This window comes from Eptatretus burgeri, chromosome 15 (assembly GCF_056783735.1).
Source record: "Eptatretus burgeri isolate ZD-2024b chromosome 15, Ebu_testis_v1, whole genome shotgun sequence".
NCBI classification, from domain to species: domain Eukaryota; kingdom Metazoa; phylum Chordata; class Myxini; order Myxiniformes; family Myxinidae; genus Eptatretus; species Eptatretus burgeri.
In genome coordinates this window covers 70862369-70886850 of record NC_140975.1, presented here as the reverse complement: position 1 = coordinate 70886850, position 24482 = coordinate 70862369, and the positions used below count along the sequence as shown (strand labels likewise).

The window sequence follows — 24482 nt, the reverse complement described above, 5'->3', positions numbered from 1 at the left end:
GGGTGTTACAATCCCAGTTGCTGACCCTCCAATCAACTGTGGTCCACCTTCGCTTGTGGAAACACAGGCTGCGGTGAACCGGTTGAAATGGGGTAAAGCTCCAAGGATCTGTGGCATCCATGCTGAACTTCTCAAGGCTGGTGGAAATGCTGCACTCGTGTTGTATGCAGTTCTGTGCTCTGCCTGGAACACAGGCATCATCCCAACTGACTGGAAGAGGGGCCTTGTTGTCCCTCTCTGGAAAGGGAAGGGTGATTGCCAAGACTGCAACAACTACCATGTGGTGACGCTGCTCTCAGTGCCGGGCAAGGTCTTTGCTCGGATAATTCTTGATAGGGTTCGCCACCATCTGCTTGAGCACCAGTGTCCAGAGCAGTCAGGCTTTACACCAAAGAGGTCAACGATTGACCGTATTCTTGCTCTTCAGGTCCTCACTGAATGCTGATGAGAGTTTTGGCAGGGGCTGCTTGCAGCCTATGTTGATCTCTGTAAAGCGTTCGATTCAGTGAATCGGGATGCCCTCTGGAGGATTCTTGGTCTTCGTGGGGTGCCACCAAAACTGATCGATCTGATGTCTGAACTCTACTCTGGTACTGAGAGTGCTGTGAGATGTGGTGGTACCATCTCTGACATTTCTGGCAGTTGTTACTGGAGTTCGTCAGGGCTGTGTACTGGCCCCCACACTTTTCGGCACTTGTATGGACTGGATTCGAGGGAGGATGTCGGAGAGATCAAGCTGCGGTACATCGTTTGGGAATGTCAAGATCTCGGACCTTGATTTCGCAGATGATGCCGTCAAATTTGCGGAGACTTTAGATATCCTTTTGGGGGCCTTCGAGGTGCTGAATGAGGAGTCGGAGCTGCTGGGATGACGGGTTTCCTGGGTCAAAACTAAGATCCAGGCTTTCAATGACATCTTGGATGCCGCTGTCCTGTCTGTGCCTGTTTGTGATGAGGATGTTGAGGTCATGGAAAGATTCACTTACCTTGGCAGTGGTATTCATGTCTCTGCCGGCTGTGAGTCAGAGGTCACTAGACGTCTGGGTCGGGCCTGGGGAGTCATGAATTAACTGGATAATGGAGTGTGGCGCTGCCAGTACCTGTGCAGGAGGACAAAAGTCTGAGTCTTCAGGTCCTTGGTGCTTCCAGTCTTGCTCTATGGATGTAAGACTTGGACTTTGACCAAGGATCTGAGATGGAGACTTAATTCCTTTGGTAGCAGGTCTCTTTGGAAAATCCTTGGCTATCGCTCGTCGGACGTTGTGTCCAACGAGCGGTTGCTGAGAGAGACTCAAATGAGATTTGTTGCCTACATAGTCCGTGAGCATCAGCCGCGGCTGTATGGACATGTGGCTCGTTTTCCTGACGCAGATCCTGCTCACCAGATTCTCTCAGCGAGGGAGTCTCGTGAGTGGAGGAGGCCAATGGGCCGACCACGTGCCTCGTAGTTGCAGCAGGTTGATCGGCATCTCAAGGAGATGGGGATGGGCCAGGCATCTGCCTGGGGGATGGCCAGACGGAGGCCCCTGGAGTAACGGCAGAAAGTGGACGCAGCGACGCGCTGCTCTGGCGCATGCTCCCATACCTGACCTGACCTTCAACAAACCTTTATTGTGAGAATACAGAACACATAAATGAATCCATCCACCCATTGGGACCATACTCTGTGCAGAGTGTTGGTGCTGCCCAAGCAGTCTCCTTGGCGATCGGGCACTTCCTGGACAGGTTGCCACTCCGACACAGGATACCAGCAAGCTGGCACTCATTTTGCCGACCTCGAACGGATGACAGGTAGAGTCAACCCCACCTGGTATTAATTCAACAGCCAAGGGGGATTTTAACTCAGGATCCTCAAATCCCAAGCCTGCCACCCAAACCATTAAGCCAACACCAGGCATACAAATGAATAAAAAATTTCAATATAATAAATAAATCATATATATTTCTAACCACTGACTGATATTGTAGATCGGTGCCCACTGGGTGATGTTGAAAGCTGAAATTTTGCATGCCGATGGACATCGAAGCTGGTACACTGGGGGAAAAAATGCAGGTGAGCGACCCGAGACAGTGGGGAAACATGATTCGTATACTTACACAATGTGTAAGCACATCCCGCTAGTAATATATGAAGCTCTTTTGAACCACTGACTGACTGACATAAAGATCAGGACCTTCTGGGTGATGTAGAAAGCTGAGATTTTGCATGTCGATGGACATCTCAACCAGTGCACCGGGAAAAAATTATGGACTCGTCCGACAACATCCAAGAAGGAAAATGTAAATAAATTGGAAAAAAATGCAGGTGAGTGACCCGAGACATTGAGGAAGCATGGTAATTTTGTATGCCGACGGACATCGAAGCCAATGCACCAGGAAAAAAAAATCACAGAACCGTCGGAAAGCATCTGTAAATTAAAATATAAATAAATCAAAAATAAAATGCAGGTGAGTGACCTAAGACAATGGGGAAGCATGGTTTGTATGCTTACACAATGTGAAAGTGTTTACACAATGTGTAAGCATACCCTGCAAGTATGTGTGTATATATTGTTACGTCTGTGGAAATTCGCAAACCACCATTCAGGTCCCGAAGGTGAGATATCTCTTAAGTACATGTGTAGTTAGCCCAAATCCGTTGTATAGAGGGAATTTATATGATTCATTCGGGCTGCGATCCTTTGAGATAGCGGTTTTTCATTTTCTATTGTTATTTTAAACGACAAACCTCTGCGCAAACAACAACCGCCACCAACTACGCCACAACGCCAACCACGCTACAATTACCCTCACAACAACCACCACTATCTTCGCCACGACCCCTGCTGACGAACGCAAACCTCCACGCAAACAACAACCGCCACCAACTACGCCACAATGCCAACCGCGCTACAATTACCCTCACAACAACCACCACCATCTTCGCCACTACCCCCGCTTACGAATGCCATCCTCCACGGTCCACACTACGACGGTTTCCGCGTTGGAAACCGTCGAGAACGCAAGGAGGGAAAGAAGGCACAACGATGGCGCGTGGATTTTTCCCGCCTGTTTTTCCCGTCTGACTTCCCCGCGCTTTGGAGTGGCGGAAGAGCGATGCAGGTGAAAGGTCAAAGGTGAGAAAAGGTGGGGGCCTCTTTTTGGGGGAATAATGCTCTGGCTCCAAGCCAAAAACTGGCTCCCTCGGCCCCCGGACGGAGCGGGGTGGAGGGAAAGCGTGAGGGCACGCCGCCTTCGAGAAGCTTCTCCAAGAAGCTCGAGGGGAGGCGGAGCCGAAAACGGGGGCAGATTGAAGGGTGGAGCCCCGGGCTATTAAAGTCGGACACGGGCGGAGCGCTTGGGTGGTGCGCTTGCTCTCTTCGTCCTCTTCCGGCTCGCTCTTCTCTTCGTGGTGGCCGCTGGCCTAGTCTTCTGTGGGGCGGTCCTGACACCCCGCTGGCGGGACGGAGCGTCTGCCATTCCACACACCGTGACCTCAAGCAACTATGTTTCCCCCCCCCCTTCGATCCGCGCTGGGATAGAGTCGGAAACCCCGTCCGTGGTGTCGAGCGGCCAACACGTGCCGGCGCGAGGCACGCGATAGAGGACTCGCCTACGACGCCAGGGCACGGAGTCGCGGCCAGGCGCGACCACGCTGACGGACATGGGAGAGGGACTCGACGGCCCAAAGGGAAGTCACCATTTTCTTTTCGGGGTTTTTGAATGGATCTTGTGGCGCCGTGTCTTGTAAAGTAGAACTGTTTAAGTGTTTCCGTGTGTCGGTCTTATTCGGTTGTAGCTCTGCATTGTTGCCTTTGTTTTAATTGCTATATGTGCATTTTGACTGTTTGGCTGTATATGTGTGCTCTCCGTGTGTCGTGTAAATAAAGTGCTTGCATGTTGAACTGTGCCCGTTTCGCTTCATCTCCTTCCTTTTAATTGACCCTCCATCCTGCTTCACGTAAAGGGTTCGTAGTGGGCTTAATACGCCCAGTAATTAATCGGAACCGTCAAGGCCGACGATAACACCGCTCGGTTATCACTGAAGCACGGAACGGACCGCTTAAGCGGTTCGTGTCCAGAGTCGGCCTGCGGCGAGGTACGATCGCCCGGTCGACCATCCGCGCAGGTACTTAGGTTGATCGAATTTGGCGAGCAACCCAATCCTGCACGGGTGGGCAATTGGCACGGTCGTGGTGGGGTTAAACCCCCACCCGTGACTAGCTCCCGGCGTTGTTCCGAGAGGGTCACGACAGAATTGTCCGTTCCGGTGGGCGAGGCGGCCGATCGCCCGCCGACGTGCGAACGGCCACGTGACTTGAATCGCGGCACGTCGCCCACCGGACGGACAATTCTGTCATGACCCTCTCGGACTAACGCCGGGAGCTAGTCACGGGTGGGCCTTTCGGCCTCACCACAATCGTGCCAATCGGCCACCCGCGTGGGAAAGGGTTGTTCGCCAAACTCGACCTACCTAAGTACCCACGCAGAGGGTAGACCGCGCGATCGCACCTCGCCGCAGGTCGACCCCGGACACGGGCCGCTTAAGCAACCCGTTCCGTACTATCGGGATAACCGAGCGGTGTTATCGTCGGCCTCGACGGTTCCGATTAATTATCGGGCGTATTAAGCCCACTACCAACCCTTTACGTGAAGCAAGATGGAGATTCAATTAAAGAAAGGACGAAGCGAAACGGGAAAACAGTTCAACATGATGCACATTTATTCCGCGGCACACGGAGAGCACACATATACAATTAAAACAATTATGCACAAAAAGCAAATGTAACAAAAGAAACAATGACGCAGAGATACAACCGACTACGCGAGCACACGGCAACACTTAAACAGTTTTACTTCACCAGACTGGCGCCACACACACATACACACGTTTACACAGAAACAAAAGAAAAGGGCCACCCTCAAAGACGAGGGGGCAGACGGGGCCTGTGGGCCAATATTTGTGCGGGACCTGATAGAGCGGTCAGGTCCGCGAGACCGGGTGGGTCCTACCCATGTCTTTGTGATGAGCCGCAAATGTGGCAGCGCGGCGGTGCTCCTTCGCGGGTTTCGTTGGCACTGCTTAAAGTGGGGTGGGAACGGGGCCCCCTTTTCGCACTATCTCAGCGCGGGGGAAAAAGGGGGGGGGATTGTTGATGCTCTGGGGAAAGAGTATAGCTGGCTTGCTTGGGTCCCGTGATGAGCGATTCCACCGCGACCTCGTCGCCGACCGCCGTCTTCCTTGCCTCGGACCCGAGCTCCTCGGTCTCTTCCCCCAATTCTCCTCAGCCGACTGCCGAAAACCACCGGGACGCCCTCGCCTCCCGACTCCACTCCGCGCTCCAAACTGCCTCTGCCCAAAACTCTCTCCGCTCTTCTGCCACTCACCGCTCTTCCAAGGCCGACTCTGCCTTTTCTGCCACTCTCCGCTCTTCCAAGGCCGACTCTGCCCAGATTCGCCCCACGCTCGGCGCTTTATAGGCCGGCAGGAGAACCCATATGCAAATTTCCGGATCAGGACGAGCTCGGGGGTGGGGCCACGCTCGCCCATTGGACGGAGAAAAAGGGGCGTGAATCTCCCCTGATCCTAGAATTTGCATATCTCAATTCCACACAGACGCGCCTGGAGGCGGGGCCAAATTGCCCCGCGCTTGCTGATTGGACGGATCAGAAGTGGGCGTGTAGCATTCCTGATCCGAATTCTCCTCGGAAAGGCCGCATTTTGCACTCGCGGCTCGGCGCGTGTCTTGTACGAGCCCAGGACCGCCCGACGCTCGGTGCTCACAGGTGGTGCGGGAATGGCCGCACAAGGAGAGAGGTGAAGGTGGTGGAGGGTTTATGGTGGTGGTTTATGGCCATGGTGCCGTTCGGAATGGCAGTGATGCGATGTTTGCGGGAGCGAGTTGTGAAGGTAAAGATCGTGCTGTTGGCGTTGTTGTTGTGAAGCGGCGTTGTGGTTGGTGGTTGTTGTGTGATGGCGGTTGAGACGTGGTTGGTTCAAAATAAAGATAGAACAGAAAAACGGCTATCTCAAAGGGTCGCAGCCCGAATGAATCACATTTATTCCCTCAAAACAACGGGTTTGGGGCTAACTACACATGTACTTACAGAGATATCTCACCTACGGGACCTGAATGGTGGTTTGCGAATTTCCTCAACCACAACACTATATTGTCGTGGGGGTAGCCGGCCCACGTTAACCCCCCGACCCAAATTTGTCGGAGCCAAGCGGTTAACACTGACAGCCCCCAGATGGCCGAGTGGTTCCGTATTAAGCGGAGGCGGACACGATCGACGGAGATTTTAACACGTGCTCGAAGTGCATGGCGGAGGGCAATCACGGGCGGAGGAACACGGCACAGGAGCACTGCACCAGGACAGCACAAGGGGTTTATCAGCAAACCCACTACAATTACACAAATACAGTTTCTTCAAAATAAACACATTTAATGAACATACACAAAATATTTACAAAGACAATAATTCAACAGATAATAATAGGAATAATAAATAAATAAATCCTACTATACTGTCAAGGCCTCGCATACAGACGTGAATACAAAGGGTGACCCAAAAGGAAAAGAAACACCCCCTTTTTAAGTATGCTGGTACCCAGCTTGGCCCAGAGCTGGTCCTTGTCGAAATTGGAATGGGGAGCGCTTCCACCGGCACGTGCCACACGCATGCAAAATGGTGCCATCACTCATAGCTGGGCAGACGTACGCCAGGCAATCAACAAGCAGCTTTTGACACGAAGGCTCAAAAACATGCCAGCCTTCCTCTTTCCAAAGGTGGCACCGACCTCGTGCGGTCCTCACACTGACCTCGTGTCTGTGCTCTGCCGAACTCCCATCCTATCCAGATGGAAGCCTTCCACAATCCCCACGTGTAATGTGCCAGCCTCTCCCGTCTCTTCGATCACTCCCCTCTCCTTCTGCGCTCGATATCCTCCACCTCTGGGGTGAGGCCTGCTCGCCCCCAAACCCGTCAAGACGAAGCTTCTCCTGGTTGTTGTCGCTTCAGGGATGGGTTTCCCAGCTTTACTGCCTGGCTTGCAATGTAAAAAAAAAAATTGGGATAATCACAGAGGGCAATCATGTACTGGGGAACTTCTTTTTACTCCCTTGGCTAATTAACACCGCACGACCCCTAATGTGGTGACACGTAACACTTAAGCTCACAGATTCCCTAACTTGGTTCCATTGAGATGCTTTCTACTCGTCCACGGACCAAGCAACTCTGCACAATTCTAAATTCCCTTTTAAATCCTTCCATCTACCCCCACAACCGTAACAATATATTTGTATAATGTATATGTATATATATATATATATATATATATATATATATATATATATATATATATATATATATATATACATACACTACATTTCAGTTGTTTGTCTAATTTATTTTGAGTACAAAGCAGACTCGGATGGGTTTTCCAATTTGGGATGCTTTCGAGTTTATTTATTTATTTCAATTGGTCTTCCTGTTGCAGTTAACATGTCGTTGTCCATGGCATGGTTCATGATAATGGAAAGCAATGAAGGATTACATATACATGCATGCTTTCAGCACATATCAAGGATTACATGTACTGTACGTATGTTAAAAGCAAGAGATGGAAAGAAATATCCCCTTCACTTCTGGATCATCTTCATTTTAACGTCGCCCGAGCCCTCTTATTCCTTCCTTGTTCTTTCTCGTGCTGTTTGCAAAGAAAATATTTCCCTTCCCGTATCTGCTCAAGGGATGGACGAGAGGAACGCACACTCATCTCTTAGCTGTTTAGCCTGGGTTGAAATCCTGACCCAGCTATAAACCGTTATCCCGGCAGTGTTTCACAGGCAGGGTGATTCATCAGTGCGCGTGCTGTCTCTCAAATGAATATCAACCCTATGTGGGCTATTTTGACAGCAGTTTGGAAGTTCTTGCGAAAATCAAAAACCCCAGCCCAGGTTGAACCAGGGTGTCCCGTCTTCGATCATTAGTTGCTGGATGTTAAAGATCCCACGGTGTCCTTTGCCAAGAGAAGCGAGTCATCACCGGTATCCTGGTCAAATTTACAAATTCCTGCCCTAACAACTGCTGGGAAGGCAATGGCAAACCACCCAGTATTACACTTGCCAAGCAGCCAAGGACCTGCCTTCAGGCAGATCACTCAATCAATCAATCTTCTCTTGCTCTTTCTCGTTTTCATTCACAGTTTTTGTTTCATTTCTGTACTCTAAATGGTGTGCCTCAATTTGTCTTGCACTTCTCTCAAATTTCTCCATTCACTCACTACCTATGCCTTTGTTCTACTCACTCACCGAACACCTCGAATTAGGCACTCATCGGAGTGTGAACCTTTCCTCGTGCATTGCACTTCATTTCGCCGCAGTTTCTACGACACGTTTTAAGGTTAAATCAATCCTACCTGATTGTATATGCCTATTCTGACTTGGATGAAGAACGAAAATAAAGCATCAAGCAATAGCATCTCTCTTTTGGATGCAGAGAAAGGCAACTTTATTAGAAAACAAAATTAGACAAATTACGCTTCTCTGGACAGATCTCGAGCTTTCAATACAGTTTGGCATCCCAACTTGCTCGACAAACTCTCAGCCTGTGGCATCCAAGGTTAACTCCTCTTGGATTACTGACTTCCTCGACTGTGGAAGCCAATGTGTGGCTCAACGGAATCCTTTCATCTCCTCTCCCTGTCAAGCCTGGAGTATCCCGAGGCAGTGTTCTGGGCCCAGTCCTTTTCCTGATCTTCATAAATGATCTCTTGACTCTGGAAAATCCTCTTATCTATTTGCTGATCACCCCTCTGCTGTGACATCATTCAGACAGGCAGGCTGCAACCTCTTCTCCCTCTTCAGACCTTGACAAAATCACAAGCTGGTCAAACGCTTGGAATGCTTTTCAATCCTGACAAATCTCACACTCTCACCATCTCTCCCTGAACAGACCATCTGGCATCCCCACCACCCACATCTACTTTCTTGACAACCCTCATGAAGTTCAGTCACGAAAACCTTTGTGACTCGGCCATTATTTTTCTTGGGAAAGCCACATTTTAAAGTTGGCCTCCAAAGCCGGCCTCCGACTGGGCATCCTCCGTCATACAAAATCCTTCCTTGGCACACCTGAACTCCCATCCACCGACAAGGCCTTAATCCGCAGGTTGATGGAATACTGCTCCCCCCTCTGGGCTGGTGCTCCTGCATCACATCTTACTCAGTTTGACACCACGGAAACCAAGGCCTTGAAGATCATTGGAATCTCTGGTGATGAAGCCGAGTCAATGACGAACTTCAGGCGGTGGTCTCTATGTCTTCTTCCGTCCATGTAAATGTAAACGTGTACCGTGTAACGCCACCTCCAGGTAGGGGAAGGTATTACAAGTCCCTATCATCAACAGTACAGTATTCCTGTCCCCACGTTTTCCAGTGCTGTGAGGTGTTTTGCATTATAAACAGCACGTATATTTTTGCTGCAGGCACGTAACATGGGGTTTTTTTGGGCCCATACAGAGCTGTCAGTTGCCTATACACCGCCCAAATAAAGGTATGCGTCAGAAGAACGTGTTGCATGTTTGGGACAAGATCGCCCATATGGTGGGTACTCTGCTAGTTTTGATTATTTTCTTTTATTGTGATGATGCAGGAAAACACAGCTTGTGATCAAACTTCCTCCATATATAAAGTTCCACAAAATGGTCATTGTTGCATTTTGCATGAGGATGTGATATTATGGCAGAAATGGCCCTTGGTGTGTTATTAAATACAGGATTAGCCCAGATCCCCCATTGAATGCATGTTTAGCCAGGTTGTTCGGTAATTGGACATTACATGTGTGTCGGGAGGTGTAGGAGGCTGTTCATTGTTCGTACGGTGGTGGTGTACCGAGAGGTTCTTCTCCTTCCTTCCCCTCTCAGAACGAGTCCCCGCCCAGCGCTCTGAGAGGGAGGAGCCAGTCGGTGGCCAAGAGAAGCGAGCGCTGGGAAGGGAAGGTTCCTGAGAGTGCCAAGGTCGGACGCGATCGGCTGTACAAGGGACGGCTGTGTCTGTTTGCGATCGGCTTTCATGAGGAGCGAGTCGAAAGAAAGGCAGGGAAGGGACTGCATGAGGTCTATCTGCCATCGGCTGGGAGAGAAACTGCCTGAGCATCGAGTCGGGCGATCGGCTTTGTGGAGAGTGGTTTTGGCCGGCTGTTCCTTTCTCGGCCATGGACCCAGCCTGCGGAGCCCAACACCTCGATTTGGCCTTGTCTGGTGAGCAGGCCAGGCCTGGATTTGTATGCTGGACCTTGTAAAAAGCCAGCTGGAGCACACTGTGGATCTTTCGCTCTTGTGCCGTCGACCTCGCGGGGTCTGAACGCGCCGAGGCTGCGTGTGTGAGGGGTGCGACAAAAGGACGATGCCACCATCTTGCCACGCGGCGTGTTCGAGCCGGGTGCTCGAATCCGTTGACATCGGCTTGTCACGAGCCGCATTCATGCCTTCGACACTTTTCCTCTCGTCCATAAAGCATCACCAAGTACTCTGTCTTGTCTGCATGCTGTCCGTGTCTTGTCTGCATGTTGTCTAAGGTTTATCTCGCTAGGGTTCCCTTCGAAACCCGTAATCCGTAGCTCCCAAGTTAAGAACGGGTTATAGATTAATTATAACATTGTCGTGAATGCTTTGCTTGTGTTGTGTTCCCCGATGTGTCCCCAATAACTCTGGCTGAGTTATAAGAGATTTGCCGCCTTGAATTTATTCGTGCCGTGCCCAGGAACGATCCGCTCGATTTGGATATAAAACCCAAACGGGCTACGGACTGGCAGACTCCGCTCGGTCTCTGACAAATCCAGTCTGTAGCCAGGGTCTATTCCCCCAGCTGGCAAGGCACAGGTGTATTTTGGTATCGTGATCTGAAGCGCGTAACCTGAGACCTGTGCCGAGCCAGCCAGCGTTATAACCCCGGAGACGGCGGTGCTGTTAAGTGACGCCGAATCTTCAACATTTGGCTGTCAAGAGTCGGGTGCGAATCCCGACACCGCTGAATCCTTAACAACATATGGAGCTTCCCGCTCACTATCAGCCAATAGGAAATTACATAATAGACCTCGATCGTCTGGTAGAACCAGAAAGTAAAGCCTCGCGTTTAAAATAAAGATCAAAAACAACCTAGAACCCCCACACGGTGCAGAGCGAGCCACGTACCGTATGACTACACATAATGTACATTGTCAAGCACGTTGCCGATTAACGAAGACACCATCGGTATGAGGGCAGAGAGGTCATAGTAATCAATTTAAAAAGCACTCACCACTAACCCCCCCACCACCCACGACTAACCCCCCACCCCCCACCCACCCACCCGTTTCTAAAATTGTTATATGTTAACGATGAACTACGATAAATGTTGGAAATTATACGAGTAATCCAGTTAGTATATCAGTACTCCAGTACAGAAGTACTGATGAAGTACAGTACCTCATGAAGTACAGTACTCCAGTTAGGGTATCAGTACCCCTCACAGTACTCCAGTTAGGGTATCAGTACCCCTCACAGTAATCCAGTTAGTATATCAGTACTCCTCACAGTACTCCAGTTAGGGTATCAGTACCCCTCACAGTACTCCAGTATGGGTATCTGTACTCCTCACAGTACTCCAGTTAGGGTATCAGTACCCCTCACAGTACTCCAGTATGGGTATCTGTACTCCTCACAGTACTCCAGTAAGGGTATCAGTACTCCTTACCGTATTCCAGCTCACCTTAACCCGAACTAACTGGAGTTTGATGAACAAGAGGAGATTACCGTTTGAACAAGGTGAAGGGTTTGGTTTGATGTTTGACAAACGGGGTGAAGACTTTTATGAACGAGGTGAAGTGGCATTTGCCCAACGAGGTGATGCATAGTTTGGAAAAATGAGTAGTTTGCTGAAGTAGTGTTTGAAAAACAGAGTGATATGTAGTTTGAAGAGCAAGGTGAAGAGATTGGTTTGAAGAACGAGGTGAAGAGTCACCTTTCCGAAGGCTCTTCAGGAACCCTTGCTGTGGGGGCTTGTTTTTGGGGATGGCTATCTTCTCCGGGATTTTCAATGTGTGTCGGACAGCTGGAACGTTCAGCAGTCCAACTTGCAGGATGGAGATACAGTTGCTTGTGATCCAATACATAAAGATTGCCTGAGGGAGGAGAGAGGACATCGGAAAGGTCAAGGTGCAGCAGGGAGACATATTTGGGAATTTGGGGAGGAGGACTGCTGTAGGAGGGGGAGAGGGGGGTGAGGGTTCGGTTACACCGTGTGGGGGAGGGGAGAGGGGTGAGGGGTGGGTGAAAGAAGTGTACTTACTGTTGGAAAAGATGAAAAGAAAGGGATCATGAGGAAAGGTAAAACACGGAAAATCTGAGTCATGACCACGTACTGGTTGTGCATCGTGCCTTGTTTAATCGCCATCTGCAAAAGAAGAGTGATTAAAAATGATTTTTTATTTAAAAAAAAAAAAACAGAAAAAAGAAGTGTTATTTTAAGGAACCGACGGGACAGACACACAAACACATCACCACCCCACCCCCCCCCCCCTTCCCGAGTCTGAAAGGAAAGGAAAGATGTTTTAATTGAAAGTTGAGATGGAAGCTTTTCACTTTGAATTACAATCAATTCGGTGGGGGTGGGGGGGGGTAGGTGTCAAGATAAATGGGCGGGGATCTGGAGGGAGGATCAAGATCAATGGGGGGACGATGGAGGTTAATAGCAATGGGTGTGTTAGGGGAGGGCAGGTTAACAGCAATTAATTTACTGATTCTTTTATATTCAGAAAGATTTATTGAAGATTTGATGACAAAAGCTCAATTGGTGAAAATTGTTACGGCCTGGACATACACACGATATCTCAATGGGGAACAAGGATTTTAATTCAAACATTTATAGCTGGTCTACCACTTCACTGATAACATCATCCTTACGACCCTAAATTCCCCATTGGGAGTACAATGACATGTGCCAAGTTTCAAATGTTTCAGAGATATAATGCTTTAATATCTTGTGTTTAATCCAGGATGGCGACCATTTCATGTGACCTATGACATCACAATTATAATCAAACTATTCTCCATAGAGTGGGGGGGGGGGGTCACACATACAATTTTGTGTCAAACAGCCAAGTGGTTGCTGAGGAAAAAAAGTTTCAAAAAAATAATGGAGCAAAAAAAGGATCAAACAATAATAATAAAAATAGGACTGTGTGTTCTGAAGGTCAGCTGGATCAAGTGAAACACTCATTCAAACCGGCCGCAGACCCCCCCCCCCGCCCCATCCCCCGAGACACAGATTTTTTTTTGAATGCCATGAACAAAATAATTTGGTACATCATGGGTGATGAAGGTTGTGGTCAAATTTCATTGAAATCACGTGTGTAGTTTAGGAGAAAAGGACAATACCTATTTTGGGAGGACAATCCCCCCCCCCAAACCCATAAACCACCCGAATGAGCACACATTTTGATGTGGTCAATAAACCTTCGTTAGGTATCAGATATGAAGCTTGTGACCAAGTTCAATCAAAATCGTGTGTTTGGTTCAGGTGCTAATGACTGTTTATGGACTCACTCACTCACCGACCTACGGACATTGCTCGATCACATAAACTCACCAGACTAAAGTGCGAGTGAGCAAATATTCTATCTATATCTAATATATAAAACTTATTTTAACTACTAACTGACTGACATTAAAGTTCGGAACCTTCCGAGTGATGTATAAAGCTGAAATTTTCCGTGCCGAAGGACATCGCTTAGCGTGTACCAGTACGTCATCCAGGTACACCAGGCATGATTGCCATGGCATGCCGCCCAGCACATGCTCCATCAATCGTTCAAAGGTGGCGGGGGCATTACACAAACCGAACGGCATTACAGTGAACTGACACAGTCCCTTCCCTGGAGAGAATGCCGTTTTATCCTTCCCCGTTTTATCCATCTCCACCTGCCAATACCCACTCTTGAGGTCCAAAGTTGAGAACCATTTCGAGCCTGAAACGGCGTCGAGGGTATCGTCATTTGAGGCAGGGGATAGGAGTCTTTGAGTGTCACGTTGTTCAAGGCCCTGTCACACCTTGACGATTTAGCCAGCGTATGCCTGACGTATGAAAAATTTGGCTAAAACGCTGGCACACGTCGAATACGTTATGGGTAAGTTTGTATACGTCAAGAGCATGCTGGCATACGTCGTAATATGCTGGCATACTTCATAGTACACCGAGCTGTCAGACAAATTTTCCATGCTTGAAATTTTTCGAAGTATGCCAGCGTATGACTCACACGTTCCGCATAACGCTGGCCATAAGTTGTAGGCACGCTACGTGATCATTGACACACGTCGACACACGTTACTTGTAAGTTACTCATAAGTCGAAACACGTCGAGGTAATGTTTAGCATACCCAAAACTTATTTCTAACCTATGAGTAACGTGTTGTCGGCACGTTACACGATCGTTGACACACGTTACTTGTAAGTTACTCATAAATCGAAACACGTCAAGGTAATGGTTAGCGTCAGTGTTCTAGACTCCCTATTATTTTTTTTTCTTCGGTATGACGGTGATGTTGACACTTCGATTTCTAGTGCGGTTATAATATTGTCGCGGATTCGCGCCCGCCTGCGTGCTGACGGCCACGTAACTCGAATCGCGGCACGTTGCCCACCGGACGGACAATCCAGTCGTGACCCTCTCGGACTAACGCCGGGAACCAGTCACGGGTGGACCTTTCGGTCTCACCGCGATCGAGCCAATCGGCCCCCGCGTGGGATAGGGTTGCTCGCCAAATTCGACCTACCTAAGTACCCACACGGAGGGTAGACCGGGCGATCGCACCTCGCCGCAGGTCGACTTCGGACACGGGCCACTTAAGCGACCCGTTCCGTACTATCGGGATAACCGAGCGGTGTTATTCGTCGGCCTCGACGGTTCGATTAATTATCGGGCATCTTAGCCCAGGACCAACCCTTTACGTGAAGCAAGATGGGGATTCAATGAAAGAAATGACGAAGCGAAGCGGGAAAACAGTTCAACATAAAGCACATTTATTCGCGATGAACGGAAAGCACACATATACAATTCCACCAAAAGCACATGTAAAAGGAAAAGAAACACAATGCAATTTTACACAAAAAGCAAATGTAAAGGCGAAGACACAATGCAGAGCTATCCGACTACCGAGCACACGGCAACACTTATACAATTCTACTTCACAGACGGCGCCGACAACACATACCCAAAACCAAGGAAAAGAACACCCTCAAGGATGAGGCGGGCCTGGGGCCGAGACCGGGTCGGGCCTACCCGTCTGATGATGAGGCGCGAAGTGGCGATGGTGCCCCAACTCCGCGGGCCTCGCGGACAGTGTCTGGTAGGGGGTGGGAAAGGGGCCCCCTTTGTGGGGGAAACAGGAGGGGGTTGCTGATGCTCGGGGGAAGGAGGATTTTTATTCTGTCTCGGGTCCCGGGACGAGCGTCTCCACCTCGACCAGGTCGCGCCGTCGGCCTCCCGCCTTCAGCTCCCGGCACCGACGCGAGCACCCCCTCGTCCGTCTTCGCCGCCGCCACCTCTCCACAGCTCCGCCGACAACTCGTTCCAACGCACAGCTCGTTCCAACGCGCAACTTCCTTCCAGCTCCACCGACGACTCTCTTGAACTCCGAACTCACTCTTTCCAACGCACACCCTGACACTTTTCTGACGAACGCAGCCGCTTATATAAGCCCCGTGGCTTCGCCTTTGACCCCTTGCCTTCGACCTTTCACCTCGCTCCCCATTGGCCCGAGAAAAAGTGGGCGTGATTGCTTTTTGATCCATGAATTTGCATATAGCGACCGCCCTCCAACGCCCTGGAGGCGGGGCCAAATTGCCCCTCGCTCACCGATTGGACGGAACAAAAGTGGGCGTGAGTCGTTTTTGATCCGTTTTTCTGCGGAAAGTCCGTGATGTTTTGTACACGCTGTTCGGTGCGCGCCCTGCACGAGTCCAATACCGGTACCCACAAGCGGCGCAAGAACGGTGGCGATGCGACGGTTGCGAGGTGTGACGGTAAAGGTCGTGGCTGTTGTGGTGAAGCGGCGTTGTGGTGGGTGGTTGATGTTGTGATGACTGTTGAGACGTGGTTGGTGGTGGTAATAATGGCGGTTGGTCCAAAATAAAGATAGTAAAAGAAAAACGGCTATCCTGAAGAGTCGCAGCACGCATGAATGACATTTATTCCCTCTAGACAACGGGTTTGGGCCTAACTACACATATACTTACCGAGATACCTCACCTAAGGGAGCTGAATGGTGGTTTGCGAATTTGGTCAACCACAACACTACCCCCTCCCCTTTTTACAGACTCGTCCCGAGTCGTCAAATTTTCGTGTGCCATCATGTGTAGTTTTCCCCTAGTACATTTTACCTACGGATCCCTGAGTGCGACATTCATGGTATTCGTGTCCCCAAAATAAATAACCTGAGGGCTGCGTAACTACCTAAACAAACTCACTCACACGGACGACTTAAATAAAATTGCCGGCGCGAGGACAGACATGCCGGGGGCGCACTCATATTTACAGTACATCTTACCTTAACTTACAAATTTTACACTAAACCATGGCCCAGGATCAATGAACTCTGCAAAAAGAAAGCAGTTAGCAGGGAGCCAGGCTGCTCACATGCAGTCTCTGGCTCAAAACAATGCAGGTGACAGGGAACGTGGCTGGCTGCTCACACGCAGTCCAAGGCCTTCCTTTTTGAACTGAACGCAGTGAACCACAACGGTGCATGGGCTGCACAAACGTAGTCTCCGTGCCAGCTCAAGTGGCACACGCAATGAACACAACGAATGGATGGATGGTTTGAACTGAACGCAGTGAACCACAACGGTGCATGGGCTGCACAAATGCAGTCTCCGTGCCAGCTCAAGTGGCACACGCAATGAACACTACAAATGGATGGGTGAATGGATGGACGCAAACACGGTGCACGGGCCGCCACTGCAGGCCCGTGTTGTAGCTGCCAACAGGGCAGTTCTCGCAGCTTGCAAACTGTTGCCTTGCGGATCCTGGCGCACATGGAAATGAACAGGGGGGGGGCAAAGCAAAATTGAACGGGGCTGGTGAACGTGGGCAGTGGGCATGGCATGGCAAAGGCAGCAGGCAAACACAGCCCGCAGAAGAAGGCCGCTGCAGGCAAACACAGCCGGCAGATGAACTGGCCGGCACAGGCCTTGAAGCAAAACACGGCCAGCTGATGGCACAGGCCTTGCAGCAAAACAACAGCTGCCGATGAAGTTGGCCGGCCTCCGCCTTGAAGCAAAACACGGCCAGCCGATGAAGTTGGCCAGCCTTTGCCGTTCAGTGGAGGTTGGTGGAGGGAGTGCGGTGGTGCTGGCCACTTGGAAGGCAGGCTCGGACCTACCTACCTGTCTCCCTCCCACCTATCGCCTTTGCCTGTCACTGTACATACCCACTCCCTTAATTTGTCAAACCCCAATTTAGCCCCAACTTATTTTTTTATTTTTACTTCCCCACTATAAATCGTCCCCTAACCCCCTTTACTGTCCTTGTTTGGCTAACCTATCCTGTCACCTAGCCTACTCCCAACCCCTACGTTCCCTTCCCGGAGGGGAATAAGGGAGAGCTAACGTCCTGTGCCGAGGCCCAACGAAGCCTCAGAATGGCCTCCCCAGAGTTCGGCGATCTATAACCAAAGTGGGTCCAGCGGCCCACAACGACAGCGAGGGGATGGATGGTGCAGAGGGGTACATCTCCTAATCTACCCTAACCATTTAACTGTTAAACTACCCCGGGGCTTTCAACAAGCGCCTCGCGCTTAAACTATTGGTTCTAACAACCCAGATTCCCGTCGCCTGTGTTGGTGTCCTCACAATTTCGGGCCTCGCCCCCCAATTTTCTCTCCGTGCCCTCACACGGTCTCCTGGCTGGGACACGTGGCCCCCTTTGGCAGGCACGACCCTCTGCCGAATCTCCCGCTATGGCACCCCCGGGCACTACACTGCCTCCGAGCCTACCAGCTCCCTAACACCGGGGAGTGCCCCCCATGGCACCTCCCCTGAAATGCACACATGGCAGGCTGGCTTCCCAGGCCCCTTTCCGAGGGTCACCCATGCCCACAACACTGCCCACGCGGCTAATGGCGCCCCGGGCCCCCGCACCAAGCAGGCGCACCCGTGCCTACTACGCGATCCCGGCCCCCCATGGGCCCTTGGCCTACCGCGGCCGACTAGCCTGGTGCCCGGGGTACCCACTCAGCGATACTCACCTTTCGCAGCCACGCTCCCAAGCCCGTCAACAGGGCTCCTGCACCCCTCCAAACGGGTTTCGAGCCTACTTCCCCACCAACAACAAAACGACCTCCATTTTGTAAATTTGACTAACCCCCTAACTCAGTCTACACTGACCCCGGGGTCCCTTGGGCGGGAGTCACTCCTCCCCCCAATCACTCATCGCACCATGCAGTCCCCATTCGCTCCATACACACAGACCCGCTGGCCTCACTCACTCACCAAGCACATGCTTCCAATCCACTCACCAACAACTCTTCAACACACTCACCGCTGAACTCTGCCATCCTTCTATCTGCATCCCCTAACTAACTCGTGCTCCCACGTCGTCCCTTAAACTACAGCACGTTCCTTTTAACACTACGTAGCTAAGCTACGTCCCCTCTACACATTCATAAGTCTGTCCATGTCTCCAAATAAATCATTTTATTTCCCAACCTAAAGCTCGCTACAATCCCTCTAACTAATCCATTCCACGGACTCCATGAGGACTTACCCCTGCCCGATGAAGTCGGTCTAGCTAAGCTAACCCTTCCCCCTAACTAGTTTCCATCCTGTGCCCAGGGTCAAGGGGGTCTTCCACCCCTTGCCCAGGAATCCTGTGCACCCGAAAGTGAGGCTTGCTTTTTCCTTTTTCTTTTCCATGCGCAGCACCAGCGCGGCAACTCGCGCACTTTGCACCTGCCCGTGACGTCATGCAGCTGCACGTGTACCTCGTCCCTCCTTGGACGGTACCATCCGGCAGGGATACCCCTCCTGCCGGATTCCAACCCCGCGTGCAGCCATGACGTCACCGTGCGCATAAAAAAAAACACAAGCCCCACGTCTCGAGGGGTTCCCCACGCGAACACATGTGCTTTGCCCGTTGGAGCTTAACACACACGCCCGCGTGGAGAACCCGTCCGGTCCAAATCCATAATCCTGCCTAAACTTTGTCCGTCCGCGGGATCGGCAAATCCACCGCTGGCGTTTCCGGACCGGGACTTCACTCTCGCAAGCGAGCACGTGGGGGTCTCGTGCGTTGCACAGCACGGACCTCGTGCTCACTGCTGGGTGAACCCGGCACGGTCCCCGAAACAACTACAGCCGCTACTCGGCTTTCGTTCCTCCCATGTCGCCGTCGTCGCCGCCTCCATTCCACCCACGCACACCTGCGTGTTACGACGCTCACAGTCCATTCCATCACATTCACCCCGGGAGACGCGGCTGCGTGCTCCCGCATGCCAACCGCCATCTCCCTCACATACCGCTCTCTCACACACACGGTCTCCCTTGCACACAGCGACCTTGCACACGGCCGTTCACTCACGCACGCGGGGGCACTCACCCGCGGTGCCTCATCAACACTCCGTGCCTCACTCACACACGCGGGGGCACTCACCCGCGGTGCCTCACTCATACTGGCCGTTTCATCCACACACACGGCCTCTTCCACACACGGTGCCTCATTCACACACGGCGTGCTGGGAAGCACGTACTCCGGCACCATCGCCACCACACCACTCACACACGGGGTCGCTTCCACACACGGGGACGCACTCACGTCTTGCACCACACACACAGGGACAACCACACTGGGGATTCGTGTCCCCACAAGGGTCTCCGGGGCCTCTAGACCCCCCAAGCTCTCCAAGCACCCGTTCGCAGCACTCCTCCCCTCAACCTCGCAAAGCACGACCGAACTCACCTGGTCGTGACTCGCCTCAAGGGGGCATACTCCCTCCCCCCGTTCCTGGAGGAGGCCATCGAGGTGCTCGCACTGGGTCCCTACACGCTCCGCGAGCTCACCCCCATTATCCTCCACTACCTCAGTGTGTGTGTGTGCGTCACTTACCCCGTCCTCACCGTGCAGTCCCTCCTCCATTTTTTTTGTCTCCCGTGTCTCTATACATTTATAAGTTTCTGTTGTCGTCACCTCGTGTCTCGTCTCACACGTTTTGGTCTCCCCATTTAATTTTTTCCTTTCGGTCATCGGCACGACCCTCGCCCAACACGTCCCCCGAATTATTTTTTTTACCCGCCTCCACCGCGGGCCTGTCAGCCGTTGCACCCCCTTCCAGCTCATTTGCTCCCACGCGTGGAGTCGCCATTCCCAGCTCCCTGGTCACGGCCTTCATGCCCGCCTGCAGGCATCGGCCCATGTTCTGCGTCTCACCCCGTAGCTCTTTCATTTCCTCCTTCATGTTTGCTTCCATTCCGTTTATTTGCTTGTTCATTTCGTTTTTCATTTCATTTGTATTTGTATCCATCCTTTCGTTCATTCCTTTTATTTCGTTTGTCATTGCCGCCAGCATGGCGCATAGCTGGGCCATGTCGGGTGCGCTTGGGTGAGCCGTTTCGGCAGGGGTTGGGGAAGGGTTTTGGTGGAGAGGGGGAGGGGAGGTGTCATACACCGCGGCCGCTGCCGCACCCATTTCGGGCTCTGGGTTCAGTTGGGCGAGTTCGTTTTCCTGTACAACCAACATTTCCTGCACGGGGATTTCATCCTGAGCCATGGATTCTACACATTCTACATCCATTTCTAATACCCCCGGCTCCCGCTCGCCTTGAGACGCCATCTTGCTTCTCTTAAAGGGTTAATTTGAATCGCTCGTAATTTGGAGGGAATCGGGGGTCGCTTCTCTCACCCCTGGACCGATTCCCATGAATTTAATTGGAGACAGGACAGTCCGTTTTCCCGTTCTCCGTTACCAGTGCTGCGAGGAGGGCGATGAGTTTGTATCCCACTCCTGACACCAGTGTCGCGGATTCGCGCCCGCCGGCGTGCTGACGGCCACGTAACTCGAATCGCGGCACGTCGCCCACCGGACGGACAATCCAGTCGTGACCCTCTCGGACTAACGCCGGGAACCAGTCACGGGTGGACCTTTCGGTCTCACCGCGATCGAGCCAATCGGCCCCCGCGTGGGATAGGGTTGCTCGCCAGATTCGACCTACCTAAGTACCCACACGGAGGGTAGTCCGGGCGATCGCACCTCGCCGCAGGTCGACTTCGGACACGGGCCACTTAAGCGACCCGTTCCGTACTATCGGGATAACCGAGCGGTGTTATTCGTCGGCCTCGACGGTTCGATTAATTATCGGGCGTCTTAGCCCAGGACCAACCCTTTACGTGAAGCAAGATGGGGATTCAATGAAAGAAATGACGAAGCGAAGCGGGAAAACAGTTCAACATAAAGCACATTTATTCGCGATGAACGGAAAGCACACATATACAATTCCACCAAAAGCACATGTAAAAGGAAAAGAAACACAATGCAATTTTACACAAAAAGCAAATGTAAAGGCGAAGACACAATGCAGAGCTATCCGACTACCGAGCACACGGCAACACTTATACAATTCTACTTCACAGACGGCGCCGACAACACATACCCAAAACCAAGGAAAAGAACACCCTCAAGGATGAGGCGGGCCTGGGGCCGAGACCGGGTCGGGCCTACCCGTCTGATGATGAGGCGCGAAGTGGCGATGGTGCCCCAACTCCGCGGCCTCGCGGACAGTGTCTGGTAGGGGGTGGGAAAGGGGCCCCCTTTGTCGCACTATCTCAGCGCGGGGGGAAACAGGAGGGGGTTGCTGATGCTCGGGGGAAGGAGGATTTTTATTCTGTCTCGGGTCCCGCGCCGAGCGTCTCCACCTCGACCAGGTCGCGCCGTCGGCCTCCCGCCTTCAGCTCCCGGCACCGACGCGAGCACCCCCTCGTCCGTCTTCGCCGCCGCCACCTCTCCACAGCTCCGCCGACAACTCGTTCCAACGCACAGCTCGTTCCAACGCGCAACTTCCTTCCAGCTCCACCGACGACTCTCTTGAACTCCGAACTCACTCTTTCCAACGCACACCCTGACACTTTTCTGACGAACGCAGCCGCTTATATAAGCCCCGTGGCTTCGCCTTTGACCCCCTGCCTTCGACCTTTCACCTCGCTCCCCATTGGCCCGAGAAAAAGTGGGCGTGAATGCTTTTTGATCCATGAATTTGCATATAGCGACCGCCCTCCAACGCCCTGGAGGCGGGGCCAAATTGCCCCTCGCTCACCGATTGGACGGAACAAAAGTGGGCGTGAGTCGTTTTTGATCCGTTTTTCTGCGGAAAGTCCGTGATGTTTTGTACACGCTGTTCGGTGCGCGCCCTGCACGAGTCCAATACCGGTACCCACAAGCGGCGCAAGAACGGTGGCGATGCGACGGTTGCGAGGTGTGACGGTAAAGGTCGTGGCTGTTGTGGTGAAGCGGCGTTGTGGTGGGTGGTTGATGTTGTGATGACTGTTGAGACGTGGTTGGTGGTGGTAATAATGGCGGTTGGTCCAAAATAAAGATAGTAAAAGAAAAACGGCTATCCTGAAGAGTCGCAGCACGCATGAATGACATTTATTCCCTCTAGACAACGGGTTTGGGCCTAACTACACATATACTTACCGAGATACCTCACCTAAGGGACCTGAATGGTGGTTTGCGAATTTGGTCAACCACAACAATATAATTAATAGGCTGCCGTTCAACGATTTCAATCATAACCGCACTAGAAATGGAAGTGTCAACATCACAGTCATACCAAAAAAAAAAACAGGGAGTCTGGAACACTGACACTAACCATTACCTTGACGTCTTTCAACTTATGAGTAACGTACAAGTAACGTGTGTCGACGTGTGTCAACGATCGCGTAACGTGCCTACAACTTATGCCAGCGTATGCGGAATGTGTGTCATACGCCGAGAAATTTTCAACATGCTGAAAATTTCTCGACGTATGATGACGTACGCCAGCGTACTACGACGTATGGCAGCGTGCTCTTACCGTATACAAAACTTACCCATAACGTATTCGACGTGTGCCAGCTTGGTTCGGCAAATTTTTCATACGTCGGCATACGCTGGCTAAAACGTCAAGGTGTGACAGTGGCTTCACACTTCGATGCCTAGTGCGGTTATGATTTGAATCGTCGAGCCGCAGCCTATTAATAGCCTGCGATACGCTGCCACGCTATGCATAAGTTAGGCTATCGTTGGGCAAAGGTTGTGAATGCCGACAACATGCTCAGCATTCGTTGGTATAAGTTATCTATATGTGATTGAAACGTTCTGTGTAAGTTACTAATACGTTATGCATACATCCAACACGTTATTATACGCCCAAAACTTAAAAAAAAACATCAATAGTTCAGCGTACGCCAGCGTTTTACATACATTTTGATACCTTGCCATACACTGGCTAAAACGTCAAGGTGTGACAGCCCCCTAAGCTGGCGATAGTCCACGCAGAAATGCATGGTCCCATCTTTCTTTTTGACCAACACAACCGGTGACATCCAAGGACTCCCCGAGGGTTCAATGACACCTGCATTGAGCATCTTTTCTTCCTGTTCATCAGCCTCCTCTCTCTTGCTCCAAGGGAGCCGTCGAGCAGGCTGACGGACAGGCCGGGCCCCATCGGTGTGGATCTGATGTCTCACCAGGCCCGTCCGTTCAATATCCTCGGGTGACAAGGAGAAGATTTCTATATGTCGGTTGACCAGTTTGTGTAAGGTCTCCCACTGGGTGTCCTCTAAATCTACGCTATTCAGATTTACCATCTCGCAAATGGGATCGGGCCAATTCCTACCAGACTCTGAAGACCCCCTCTAGGGCCGGTCCAACCCGATGTTTATTGTCCCTCAGCTCCGCGACTTGTACCACTGGGGTGCAATCTTCCACCTTCATGCCCCGTCCAATAGTGCATGATTCTGTGCTGACATTAATTACCCTAACGGGCATGACCGGCCCGTCGGTGTTTACTAGGGTGCAGCTCACGACTAAGCCTGGGGTCGATTGCCCCGCCAGTAGTTCGGCCAGGCCACAGGAGTCCTGTCAGGTTGGGTGAGCCTGGAATTATTGCCTCGGCACCCAGGGGGATGATCACGGAGTTAGGAGCCTCCAGCTCTACCTTCTCATCTGTGCTGATACCCCCCAGTGGCAATTCGTCACCACCCATCTGCATGACCCCCCGGCCCAAGTCGATTTTGCAACCACCGGCAGTCAGCACATCCAACCCGATTAAACATGAATCACACACCTCTGCCACCCAAACCTCTATCCTTGTTTTAGCCGAGCCCAATTTAAGGGTCACGAAACCACGTCCTATGATGGGGGCAGTTGCCCCAGTAACTAGCTGCAAACTATGATTTTGCAGACTGTGGATCTCATCCCAACCATCTATACT

At 51.5% G+C, this 24482-nt stretch overlaps 1 protein-coding gene across 3 annotated transcripts in view; it reads right to left on the bottom strand.

The window, feature by feature from the left end:
* Positions 1-24482, bottom strand: part of OXA1L (OXA1L mitochondrial inner membrane insertase) — a 71798-nt gene that overhangs the window by 2054 nt on the left and 45262 nt on the right. For 2 of the 3 annotated variants that reach the window (XM_085856869.1, XM_085856868.1), the window contains exons 7-9: positions 12312-12416; positions 11985-12144; positions 6804-7026 (exon numbers count right to left, since the gene is read on the bottom strand). In XM_085856869.1, coding sequence (XP_085712995.1) covers positions 6804-7026; positions 11985-12144; positions 12312-12416 — 488 coding nt within the window. The remainder of the gene's footprint in view (positions 1-6803; positions 7027-11984; positions 12145-12311; positions 12417-24482) is intronic. The other variant, XM_085856870.1, reaches the window with a different exon arrangement.